The 11123-nt window shown below is 61.0% G+C and overlaps 1 protein-coding gene across 1 annotated transcript; it reads right to left on the bottom strand.

Moving 5' to 3' along the window:
* Positions 1–1106: 1106 nt before the first annotated feature.
* LOC138822827 (diphosphomevalonate decarboxylase-like) lies at positions 1107–10133 on the bottom strand. Its single transcript, XM_070015760.1, has 10 exons — positions 10000–10133; positions 7025–7095; positions 6538–6652; positions 6242–6388; positions 5571–5770; positions 5272–5346; positions 4952–5170; positions 4124–4239; positions 2190–2298; positions 1107–1650 (listed from the first exon to the last, which is right to left on the bottom strand). The coding sequence occupies exons 1-10, from the start codon at positions 10067–10069 to the stop codon at positions 1570–1572; spliced, it is 1203 nt and encodes a 400-aa protein (XP_069871861.1). The 5' UTR covers positions 10070–10133; the 3' UTR covers positions 1107–1569.
* Positions 10134–11123: the final 990 nt, after the last annotated feature.

Below are 11123 nucleotides of genomic sequence, written 5' to 3'. Positions count from 1 at the left end.
GCTCCCCACCCAGGCTGCCCTCCCAGGCTCCCCACTCAGGCTCCCCACCCAGGCTGCCCTCCCCAGCTCCCCACCCAGGCTGCCCTCCCCCAGGCTCCCCACCCAGGCTGCCCTCCCCCAGGCTCCCCACCCAGGCTGCCCTCCCCCAGCTCCACCACCCAGGCTGCCCTCCCCAGCTCCCCACCCAGGCTCCCCACCCAGGCTGCCCTCCCCCAGGCTGCCCTCCCCAGCTCCCCACCCAGGCTGCCCTCCCCAGCTCCCCACCCAGGCTGCCCTCCCCCAGGCTGCCCTCCCCAGCTCCCCACCCAGGCTGCCCTCCCCAGCTCCACCACCCAGGCTGCCCACCCAGGCTGCCCTTCCCAGCTCCCCACCCAGGCTGCCCACCCAGGCTGCCCTCCCCCAGCTCCACCACCCAGGCTGCCCTCCCCAGCTCCCCACCCAGGGTCCCCACCCAGGCTGCCCTCCCCAGCTCCCCACCCAGCTTGCTGAGGAGTGGGTTTGGTGGCCCAAAGCCCCGGCGGTGGGCATCCCTGGGACGGCCTAAGCCCACGTGAGCTGGGCGGAACAGGGGCAGGAAGTGACCCTGGGCCCAGGCCTCTCCAGAGCTTCCCAAAGCCCAGCACCGGGGGCAGGCGGGTGGTGCTCACTGCCCAGGGACGCCTGGGCCTCTGCTCAGTGGTGCTAGCTCCAAGGCCCGTACAGGACCAGCCTACTCCGGACCCCTCTGGGCCCGCCAGCCGGGGATGGCCTCTCAGACCACATGAGTCAAGGCCAGGAAACCCCAGGAAGCAGAGAGAACCAAGTGCTGTGAGCTGCTGACCCCCACTGCCCAGGGCTCACCTGGCAGCCACGCTGGGGTGGGGAGGGGAAGCAGCGGCAGCCCAGGATGACGAGGTCCTGGGTGCAGGCTTAGGAAGAAGAGCCGGCCGACTCCATGGGAGCCACTAGGTGGATCAGGACCCCAGACTGAGCACACTGGACCCCAGGACCAGGGCCAGCCCGGCCTCAGGGAGCCAGAGAACAAAGGGCTGTGCCCCTGCCCTGCTGCGCACTGCTTGCCGCTCAGATCAGGGGCCTAGGCACTGGCTGAAGAAGCAAGACGGCTCAACTGTGTCAACAGTTTATTCCTGCGGCCACCAAGGCCCAGCTCCCACACTGCACCCGCCCTCACAGCGAGAGGCCACGGCCTTTCTATGAAGAAACACCCAATCCCCACCGCTGGCCTGAGTCCTCCAGGCCCGTGGCCAGCTTCCTGAGGGCCACAGGATGGGCTCATGCAGCACACACTGCTCGGGAGGCAGTGACTCCCTGGTAAGCTTGCTGGGGAACACGGAGAGGGCCCCTCACCAGCTGTCTGGGCCCCAACGCCCATCTTGTGAAGTACTAGGAAAATTGAGGCACTTCCTGGGCCCCTGGATACCACCAGGCTGATTCCAGCCTGGAGGAGCCAGTGAGCCCCACTGGGCCCCACAGCACAGCACAGCACAACACGCTGTCACGCTGGCCCTGTGGTCCCCAGGCTGGGGGACGGGGGGGCGGGGAGGAGGATGGAGTCCGAGGGGGGGCAGGTCAAGAGGCCTGCTTTGGGAGGCCATCCGATCCCAAGAGGTGAGCATGGGGGTCATCTAGGACTTGAGGCCCAGGCCCCACCTGGAGGTAGAGAAAGCAGGGTCAATCATCAGGTGACAGCAGTGGCCCTGCCCGCAGCTTCCTCGACCTGGACGGGCCGAGGGTCTTCAGCAGGACATGTTAGTGCACCCACCTGGACGGTGATAGCCATACCCTGCTTATGCAGGCTGAGATGACTCAGCCAGCCAAGGGCCTGTGCCCTGGCCCTGGGGTGCACCGCAGGCCGCAGAGATAGAGGAGCAGCAGACCCAAGCACACAGCCTGGTGTGGGGAGCAGGCGTGAGCGCTTGGGATGGGCCACTCTGCAGGACAGGGCAGGACGCAGGGGCCTGCCTGCCATGGAGGCACGGCTGTGCACGACAACTCCAGACCCACCCAGAAGCTCCTGCCACACCACCGTCCATGTCCCTCCACAGCTCCACGTGGACAAGCCACACGTCCCCAGGACAGAGGGCAGCGTGCTGCCGCCCTGGCAGCATCCCATCGCCCGCCTGAGGTGCGCCGGGGGCAGGGGGCACACCTCCAAGACACACAGGTGGGCAGGGGGCCCCGGGCCTCACCTGAGTGACGATGATGTACTGCACACCCCCAGGGGTGGGGTCCCCAGCCAGCGCAGCTTTCAGCTCTTCAGAGAGGGGGACCGGCGTCACCGGCAAGCCCTTCAGAAACCTGGCACAAAACAAGGCAGGCCACTGTGACTCCGGGCGCATGCTACACTAACACAGCTTGCAGAGAAAGAGGCAGAGGCAGAGAGAGCTCAGTGGAGATAGAGACATAGAGGGAGCTCAGCGGAGATAGAGACAGAGGGAGCTCAGCGGAGATAGAGACAGAGAGAGAGCTCAGCAGAGATAGACACATAGAGGGAGCTCAGCGGAGATAGAGACAGAGAGAGCTCAGCGGAGATAGAGAGCTCAGCGTAGATAGAGACAGAGGGAGCTCAGCGGAGATAGAGACATAGAGGGAGCTCAGCGGAGATAGAGACAGAGAGAACTCAGTGGAGATAGAGACAGAGAGAGCTCAGCGTAGATAGAGACAGAGGGAGCTCAGCAGAGATAAGAGACAGAGAGAGCTCAGTGGAGATAGAGACAGAGAGGGAGCTCAGCGGAGATGGAGACAGAGAGAACTCAGCCGAGATAGAGACAGAGAGGGAGCTCAGCAGAGATGGAGACAGAGAGAGCTCAGCGGAGATGGAGACAGAGAGAGCTCAGCAGAGATAGAGACAGAGAGAGCTCAGCGGAGATACAGAGAGGGAGCTCAGCGGAGATGGAGACAGAGAGAGCTCAGCGGAGATAGAGACAGAGAGAGCTCAGCAGAGATAGAGACAGAGGGAGCTCAGCGGAGATAGAGACAGAGAGAGCTCAGCGGAGATAGAGACAGAGAGAACTCAGCCGAGATAGAGACAGAGAGGGAGCTCAGCGGAGATGGGGACAGAGAGAGCTCAGCGGAGATGGAGACAGAGAGAGCTCAGCGGAGATAGAGACAGAGAGAGCTCAGCGGAGATAGAGACAGAGAGGAAGCTCAGCGGAGATAGAGACAGAGAGGGAGCTCAGCGGAGATAGAGACAGAGAGAGCTCAGCGGAGATAGAGACAGAGAGAGCTCAGCGGAGATAGAGACAGAGAGAGCTCAGTGGAGACAGAGACAGAGACAGAGAGAGCTCAGTGGAGATAGAGACAGAGAGGGAGCTCAGCGGAGATAGAGACAGAGAGCTCAGAGGAGATAGAGACAGAAAGAGCTCAGCGTAGATAGAGACAGAGAGAGCTCAGCGTAGATAGAGACAGAGACAGAGAGCTCAGCGGAGATAGAGACAGAGGGAGCTCAGTAGAGATAGAGACAGAGAGAGCTCAGCGGAGATAGAGACAGAGAGAGCTCAGCAGGGATAGAGACAGAGAGGGAGCTCAGTGGAGATAGAGACAGAGAGAGCTCAGCGGAGATAGAGACAGAGACAGAGCTCAGCGGAGATATAGAAACAGAGAGAGCTCAGTGGAGATAGAGACAGAGACAGAGAGAGCTCAGTGGAGATAGAGACAGAGAGAGCTCAGTGGAGATAGAGACAGAGACAGAGAGAGCTCAGTGGAGATAGAGACAGAGAGAGCTCAGTGGAGATAGAGATAGAGACAGAGAGGGATCTCAGGGGAGATAGAGACAGGGAGCTCAGGGGAGATAGAGACAGAGACAGAGAGAGCTCAGTGGAGATAGAGATAGAGACAGAGAGAGCTCAGTGGAGATAGAGATAGAGACAGAGAGGGAGCTCAGGGGAGATAGAGACAGAGGGATCTCAGGGGAGATAGAGACAGAGGGAGCTCAGGGGAGATAGAGACAGAGCTCTATAGAGACAGACCAAGCACTCCTCACACTATGTGCATTTCCTAAGGAACACTAAGGTCGTTTGGGGGGGGGGCGCAGGGGTCCTGACTCTTGGAGGAAGAGGGCCTGGGCGCAGGCGCACCTGTGGCTTCCAGGCGGGCCGCGACACAGCAGTGGTCCCACACTCACCTGTCTCCGTTGGCAGCAGGGGGAAAGCTGTGCTTCACAGCAGCCACAAACTCAGCCACGGTGTCATCCAGGGTGAAGACCACAGCATTGGGGCCCGCGTCAAATGTGTACGCCACCTGGAATCCACAGCATTCCCAGCTGAGAGCCCCATCTGCCAGGGGAAAATGAGGTCTCCCCGCATGGCCAAACTAGAGCGAGCAGCGTCACAAGTCACCCATGCCCGCAGACCAGGACGAGGCAGCGAGGCTTGACTGAGGGCATCACGCAGCAGTGTATGGAGCCAGGAAACAAAACCCCACAGAAGCCAGGTGCCGGTGGCTCACGCCTGTCGTCCTAGCTACTCAGGAGACTGAGACCTGAGGGTTGCGGTTCAAAACCAGCCCAGGCGGGAAAGGCCATGAGACTCTTATCTTCAACAAACCACCAGAAAACCTGAAGTGGTGCTGTGACTCAAGTGGTAGAGCGCTCGCCTTGAGCTGAAGAGCTCAGGGACAGCGTCCAGACCCAGAGTTCAAACCCCGTGACCAAAACCAAAACACCACAGAATTGACCAATTTGCACAGTGTCTAACCTGATGTATGCAACTGTAATCTCTTCATAAAGCTACTTAATAATAATAATGCAAAAGCCGGCAGAAGAAATTTTTTCTTCTGTCCAGGGCTGCGCTGGCAGTGTGGGAAGGGCGCATGTGCTGTGCCTCAGGACACCAGCGGTCTGTAGACAGATCGCAGGCCTGCTCCACAGCCTCCAGTTTATGAGTGGCAGGTGCAGGCCCATGCCTTCCAGGGCCCCGCCCGCAGCCTGCCGGCGCCCTCCGCGACGCAGTACCTTGGTCTGCCCACAGTAGGCGTTGAAGGCGTGCACCAGCTGGATAATGCGCCTGGAGGTGTCGCTGAGGTAGGATATGGGCGGGAAGGTGTCCAGGCAGGTGGCGTGGAACTGGTTGCTGTCCTTCATGGTCAGCTGGGCGAAGCGCTGGAAGTCGCGGTCCTGGATGCAGCGGGCCATCTCCCTCATGCGCGCCGGCACCACCGACTCAGCCCGGAACTGCAAGGCGCAGCTGTTTTCCAGGGGCCATGCTCATTACAGCTTGGGTCCCACGTCAGAGCCCGGCCAGAGCACAGGGGCAGAGCCTGGCAATCTCCTACCTTGAGCAGGGCACTGGTCTCCACGCTGGTCTGCATGCCCACCGTGCTGCCTGTCAGCTTCTTCTCAGCACTCACCTGGACATGAGACGGTGCCGGCTGGCTGCAGGGGGGCCGTCAAGCCCCGCCCCAGCCCACATATGGGCCCTCCCCCTTCTGACAGCTGGGGGCGGAGTCAGGGCCTTCTGACTTTGGGGGAGACTCCTGACCACTGAGCCCTGTGGGGCCATCTCCCCCTCCTCAGTCCTGGCCCTAACGGCTGGACAGACAGCCACCCACCGGGCCACAGCCAGGCCCCTTACCACGAGGACGAGGACTCGGAGCTGGGGCCAGTGCCCCTCGGGGGCCAGCTGCCGGGCGATACTGTCCTTGCCGTCCGCCTGCTCCCCCATCTGCCACTCCACAAAACCCCCGTACAGGCTCCGGCAGGCGCTGCCCGAGCCCCGGCGTGCCACCTCCGAGAGGTCGCCCTCCACCCCGTAGACTCGGGCCAGGGCATAGGCTGTGCGGAAGCGGCGTCACGTGAGGCAGCGTGCCGGCCCCCCCGGCCCCCCAGGAAACAGGGCAGACGCAGGGAGCCAGCACCCAGCTCAGCACCCACGAGCCCAGCCACACCCTCCCCTCACAGCACCGGGTGTTCCGGCCTGGCCGGGCCGGGAGCACCACCGGATTCCCAGGCAAGCCAGCCAGGAAACCGCAGCTTCAACTGCGCCAGCTCCGCCTCTGCCCTGGCAACTAACAGCCCCAGAGGGGAGACTTCACGGCCAGAGAACAGGACGAACTTGAGACAGCAGAGCCCGGCGCCCGACACAGGCTTCCTGGGTGCTCTGAGCAGAAGCCCCTCTGCGCCCAACGCTGGACACGCCCCCCGGCACCCACCGAGGCAGGCACGGCCCCCCGGCACCCACCGAGGCAGGCACGGCCCCCGGCACCCACCGAGGCAGGCACGCTCCACCCCCCCTCAGGCACCCACCGAGGCAGGCGTAGCCAGCTGCGGAGGAGGCCAGGCCTGCAGCCGTAGGGAAGTTGTTCACGGAGGCCACGTGTACTTTGTAGCTGAGGCTGAGGGGCGGCGAGTCCCCGTCCCCTGCTCCCCTCCGCTTCCGAGCCAGGCGGCGGACTGCAGGACACAGGAGATCATGGGTGACCCCCGCCAGCAGACCTACTGCCGGCCTCTGGGACAGCCTCCCAGGGAGCCTGCAGCCGGGCTTTGGGGGAGCAGAGGACAGAGGACAGAGAGACAGACGCGGCCTGGCTGCCCCCACTTACTCTCCCTCAGGCAGGCCTGGAGGCGCGGCTGCCCCACATCCTCCTCCCGGCCATTCAGCCAAATCCGGTCCTCTGTGAAGTCCGTGCTGATGGCTGCCGTGGTGGTGGTTTTTAACTGAGAAGGAAAACCCAGGGCCCTTGAGGCTGGCGCTCGGCCCGCCGCTCACCAGGACCCCTTCCTGCTCATCCCCTCACACTGCCATCGCTTGCAGGAGATGAGGGGCTGAGGCAGGCCCTGCGTCTGGCAGCCCGGAAGCCCGGGCCGGTGGGCTGGCCCCACGGCACGGGGCACAGCCCATGCTCCAGCCCCAGGCAGGACCCAGAGGTCTAGATGAAGAGACACAGCCGTCCAAGGAGGCCCTGGATCTTTGGGGGCAGGGGGTGAGGTGAAGGTGGGTGCTGTCCAGGGCCCCACCCGTGTGGGAAGGCTGCCTCCTCCTAGCGCCAGGGTGGCCAGAGCTCAGGGGCCACTCACTGTGCCACTCACCTGGTCCTGGCTCAGAGTGACACTCAGAGAAGAGTTGATGGGCAGAATCAGCTCCTCATCACGTTTCCCCCCTGGAAAAAGCAACCGAAGGTCGGCAGGGGTCCCCAGGCACGCGCTCCCACTGAAGGCCCTGCCGCTCTGCTTCTATTCTGTGCACACTCTTAGCTCTCCTGCTGCTGCCAGGCCACTGCCTCAGGAAGCCCTCTGGATTGCCCCTGCCTTGCTGTCGCTGCTCTGCTCATCTTCCTGTCCGCTCCAGATTCACTGTATTTGCTGAGCACTTGCTGTGTGGCTCATGGCCGCCTCTTCCCTCGGCCCGTCCCCCACCCGAGTCCAGGTCCTGACTGCCCTCCAAGCCACCCTGCTCAGAACGGCCCATGCCTGCCCACTTCACACGTCAACACAGCCAACTATCCAGAAAGCCCAATGAAAGGCTCCACTAAGCCGCACCCACATGCAGCGCATGCGTGCGCGCGCACACGCACACGTACACAGCTGGGCTGGTGTGAGCCTGGGGATGGGGGAGAAGAGCAGGTCACACACACAGTGAGTACCCTTTGTGGTTCTCAGGCTGAGGGTTTTCCTTGGAGCGAGAGGCCACTCCAGGGCCAGGGCGATGCCTGTCCCTTTGCAGCCCACATATGACCAAGGCCCCCGGTGTCACACGAAAACCAGCAGGGGACACTCAGCAAGAGAGGGCAGACCCCAGGGCCCCTGATCCTGGCATGGCTCTTCCTGCCACTGGACACACCCAGCCAGGCCTGATCCTGACCGCCTGCAGCCAGGACAGAGCAGCCCAGCAGGACTGAAGTCCCTGGCACCGCCTTGCTCTTTCTGCCCTGTGCAGCCTGGGGCTTTCCCACCAGGGAGAGCTGGACCGGGGAGCTGGACCACTCTCTAGCTTCCTGTTCAGTGGGATGCCCGGCTTCACTCCCAGCCCTGCTGGCTGTTGGCAGGAGCCTGTTGGTCAGGGGTAACCCGCTGCCACTGTCGGTGGAGCCTGCACTTCTGCCTCTGACAGCCTTATGAGGAGGGAGCACCCTCACAAGCGTGTGTCAAAAAACAACCAGGTGGCTTCAATGAGACGGAATCCTAGATCACAGCAGAACCTTCAGATTTCACCCCAAATCCCGTGTTCCCCCTGTGAAGAAGGGAGATTTCAAACAGTAACAAGAACCACCAACAGAGGCCATTTCAGAGGTGCCAGAGACATTCTCTGGAAAAGCATTTAAAACAGCCATGATTCAGACGCTCTGAAATCAGTCGGCTCTGTAATCAGCCCCCCCCCCCACAATGCACCCAGCAGGCTGAGACAGGAAGATAGTGAGTTTGAGGCCGCCTGTATTACATGGTGATTTTTTCTGTTCTTTTCTTTTACAGCAATTACAAATATGTTTGTAACAAACGAGAAAGCTTCCACAAAGAAACAGAAGATGAAAAAGAAAAATACAGTAATTGAAACAAAGGCTCAGAAGAGTCAGAGGGAAAGTTCAGCAAACTGAATACCAATTCATATTCAAAAATAAATCAATGCTGCCCACTGCAATAACATGCTAAAGGGGGGGAAAGATCATGCCATCTTATCAACAGATACAGGAACAGCATTCAGCCAAATTCAACAGCTATTCATGATTTTAAAGAAAGACCTGAAAAGTAAAAATAATGATAAACTATTCTAAGTTTTTTTCGAGACAGGGCCTTAAACCTGTAGATTTTACCCCAGCCTTCTAGAGCTGGAATTATTGGCATGCCTAGCATGTTCAGCCCTGGGGGAACGTTGTCAACTTACAAAGAACCAGCGTCTAGATATATAACACATTCTCGAAATGCATCAGGAAGAGAGCAAGGGTTCAATTAGAACATGGAACCAGCACTTAGAGTTACATGGATGCAAGTAGGCCTAGAAAAAGATGGTCACTGTCACCTGCAATTGATTAATTAATTAGGTACAAGTTAAACACACATTCCTGGGAGACTGACCAAAGTAAAAAAGAAGACAGTGACAAAGGATGCTGATGGGGAGGCGGGAACCCCGATCACACAAGTGTGGCTGGTGGGAAACAAACTAGCAGAGCCACTAGGAAAAGTTTGACAGTTCTTTAAGCAAATGAATTGCAACCACCCCCTAGTGCCCTCGCAATTGCACCGTTGGGCACGGATCCCAAGTATGAAAACCTACTGTCACACACAGACCCGCACAGAACGTGTGCGGCTTTGTGGCAACGGCCTTAAGCTGGGCACCACCAGACCCTCCAGGGTGCGCGGTCAGGCCTTGCCTGAGAGAGCAAGGCAACTCCCAGGGAGCCTCCCTGAAGAAAATAAGCCAGGGGGGGCGGGGGAGGATGGGAAGGGGAAACAAAGCAGGAGGCTACAATGCTTGATAAGAAATGCACTCGTAGGGGCTGGGAAGGTGGCTCAGTGGTAGAGCGCTTGCCTTGCATGCATGAGGCCCTGGGTTCGATTCCTCAGCACCACATAAGAAAAAAGCCGGAAGTGGTGCTGTGGCTCAGGTGGTAGAGTCCTAGCCTTGAGCTGAAGAGCTGAGGGACAGTGCCCAGGCCCAGAGTTCAGGCCCCACGACCAGACCAAAAAAAAAAAGAAATGCACTCATTATCTTGCCCTCTGTACAGTATTTTCACAATTAAAGAAAGAAAAGAAAAAGAAGCCAAACATTGCCGTGTTGTGTGAGAGCCCGGGGTGTGGGTGCCGGGTCGGGGTCGGGGTCGGGGAGGGGAGGGGCCGTGGGTGCCGGGTCGGGGAGGGGCCGTGGGCGCCGGGTCGGGGTCGGGGTCGGGGAGGGGCCGTGGGCGCCGGGTCGGGGTCGGGGTCGGGGAGGGGCCGTGGGCGCCGGGTCGGGGTCGGGGTCGGGGTCGGGGAGGGGCCGTGGGCACAGCGTCGGCGGCGCGGCCCCGGGAGCGCGCCCGGCCCGGGCCCGCAGGCCCCTCCCGCCCCCCCGGCCGGCCGGCGGCACTCACAGTACTTGATGACCGCGATGTTGACCGGCGCGGTGCAGGTGACCACCACCGGCGACTTCCCTGAGGCCATGGCCGGGCCGCGCGCCGCCGTCCGAGGCGAGAGCTGTCTCAGACCGGTCCCGTGGAGCTCCTCCGCCTCACGCGCTGACACGCCATTGGCCCACGCGGACCCGGCTGCTCGCGTGCTGTCCAATCAGAGGCAGGTCCAGCCCCCACTCCACCTCTCAGCCAATGAGCGGGATCGGACGATGGCCCGCAGATCCGGAGCACGGATTCTGCGCAGGCGCAGTGCGATCAATGGGGGTGCCTATTTTCCTCCCGGGTGGGCGCGCCCAGGATCGCGCTAGACTCGGGGGCGGGGCGGGGCGGGGCGGGGCTTCTGGGGGCGTGTCCCGGGCGGGCCCGGGGCGGGCCCGGGGCGGGGCGGGGCGGGGCCGGGGCGGGCCGGGACGCCGCTCAGCTCCCCGCAGCGGAGACTCGGTCTTTCTCAGGAGAAGCATAGCAGAGAAAGTCACGGTTAACCCGCGTTTAGCTGTTTCGGTGGCATGCTACGTAGTGCAACCATCACCACCGTCCGTTCGCAGAACTAAACTTGTAGCTCCCGGCTCCCCTTGCGCTTTCTGCTGCTGGCATCGGAGTGGCTGGGGTTTCAGAGCGCACGGGAACTCTTTCCCGAGCTTCCGTGTTCTCCGTGTTCTGTGGCTCAGTCGGTTGGCATTGCTGTGCAATAAAGCTTTTGGTTGGCGCTTTACCACTTCCAACTTGAATTAGAGCTGAGAGTCTCACGGACTTCCCTGCCCGGGCTGGCTTTGAACCACGGCCCTCAGGTCTCAGCCTCCCGAGGAGCCAGGAGGAGAGGCGGGCGGCAGCAGCGCCCGGCATTTACGTGCTTCTTGCAATCATCACAATGCAGTACTAAAAGAGCACTGCCATTTGTTGTCTAGATGTTCTAGAATGTACTTAACCATCCCCTGCTGATGGACCATTTCTAGGTTCTGTACACAGCACCTTTCCATACATTTTATGCGAATGCATTTCCACAGGCGTGATTCCAGAATGTGGACTATCCGAGCCAACCAGGGGTGCCTGGGGCGGCGTTTGGTGACTGGGGGCCAGGTGCCCTC

This window comes from Dipodomys merriami, unplaced genomic scaffold (assembly GCF_024711535.1).
Source record: "Dipodomys merriami isolate MVZ:Mamm:240054 unplaced genomic scaffold, mDipMer1.0.p SCAF_116, whole genome shotgun sequence".
NCBI classification, from domain to species: domain Eukaryota; kingdom Metazoa; phylum Chordata; class Mammalia; order Rodentia; family Heteromyidae; genus Dipodomys; species Dipodomys merriami.
Note: the sequence above shows the minus strand (reverse complement) of the source record. Positions and strands in the feature narration are given on the sequence as shown.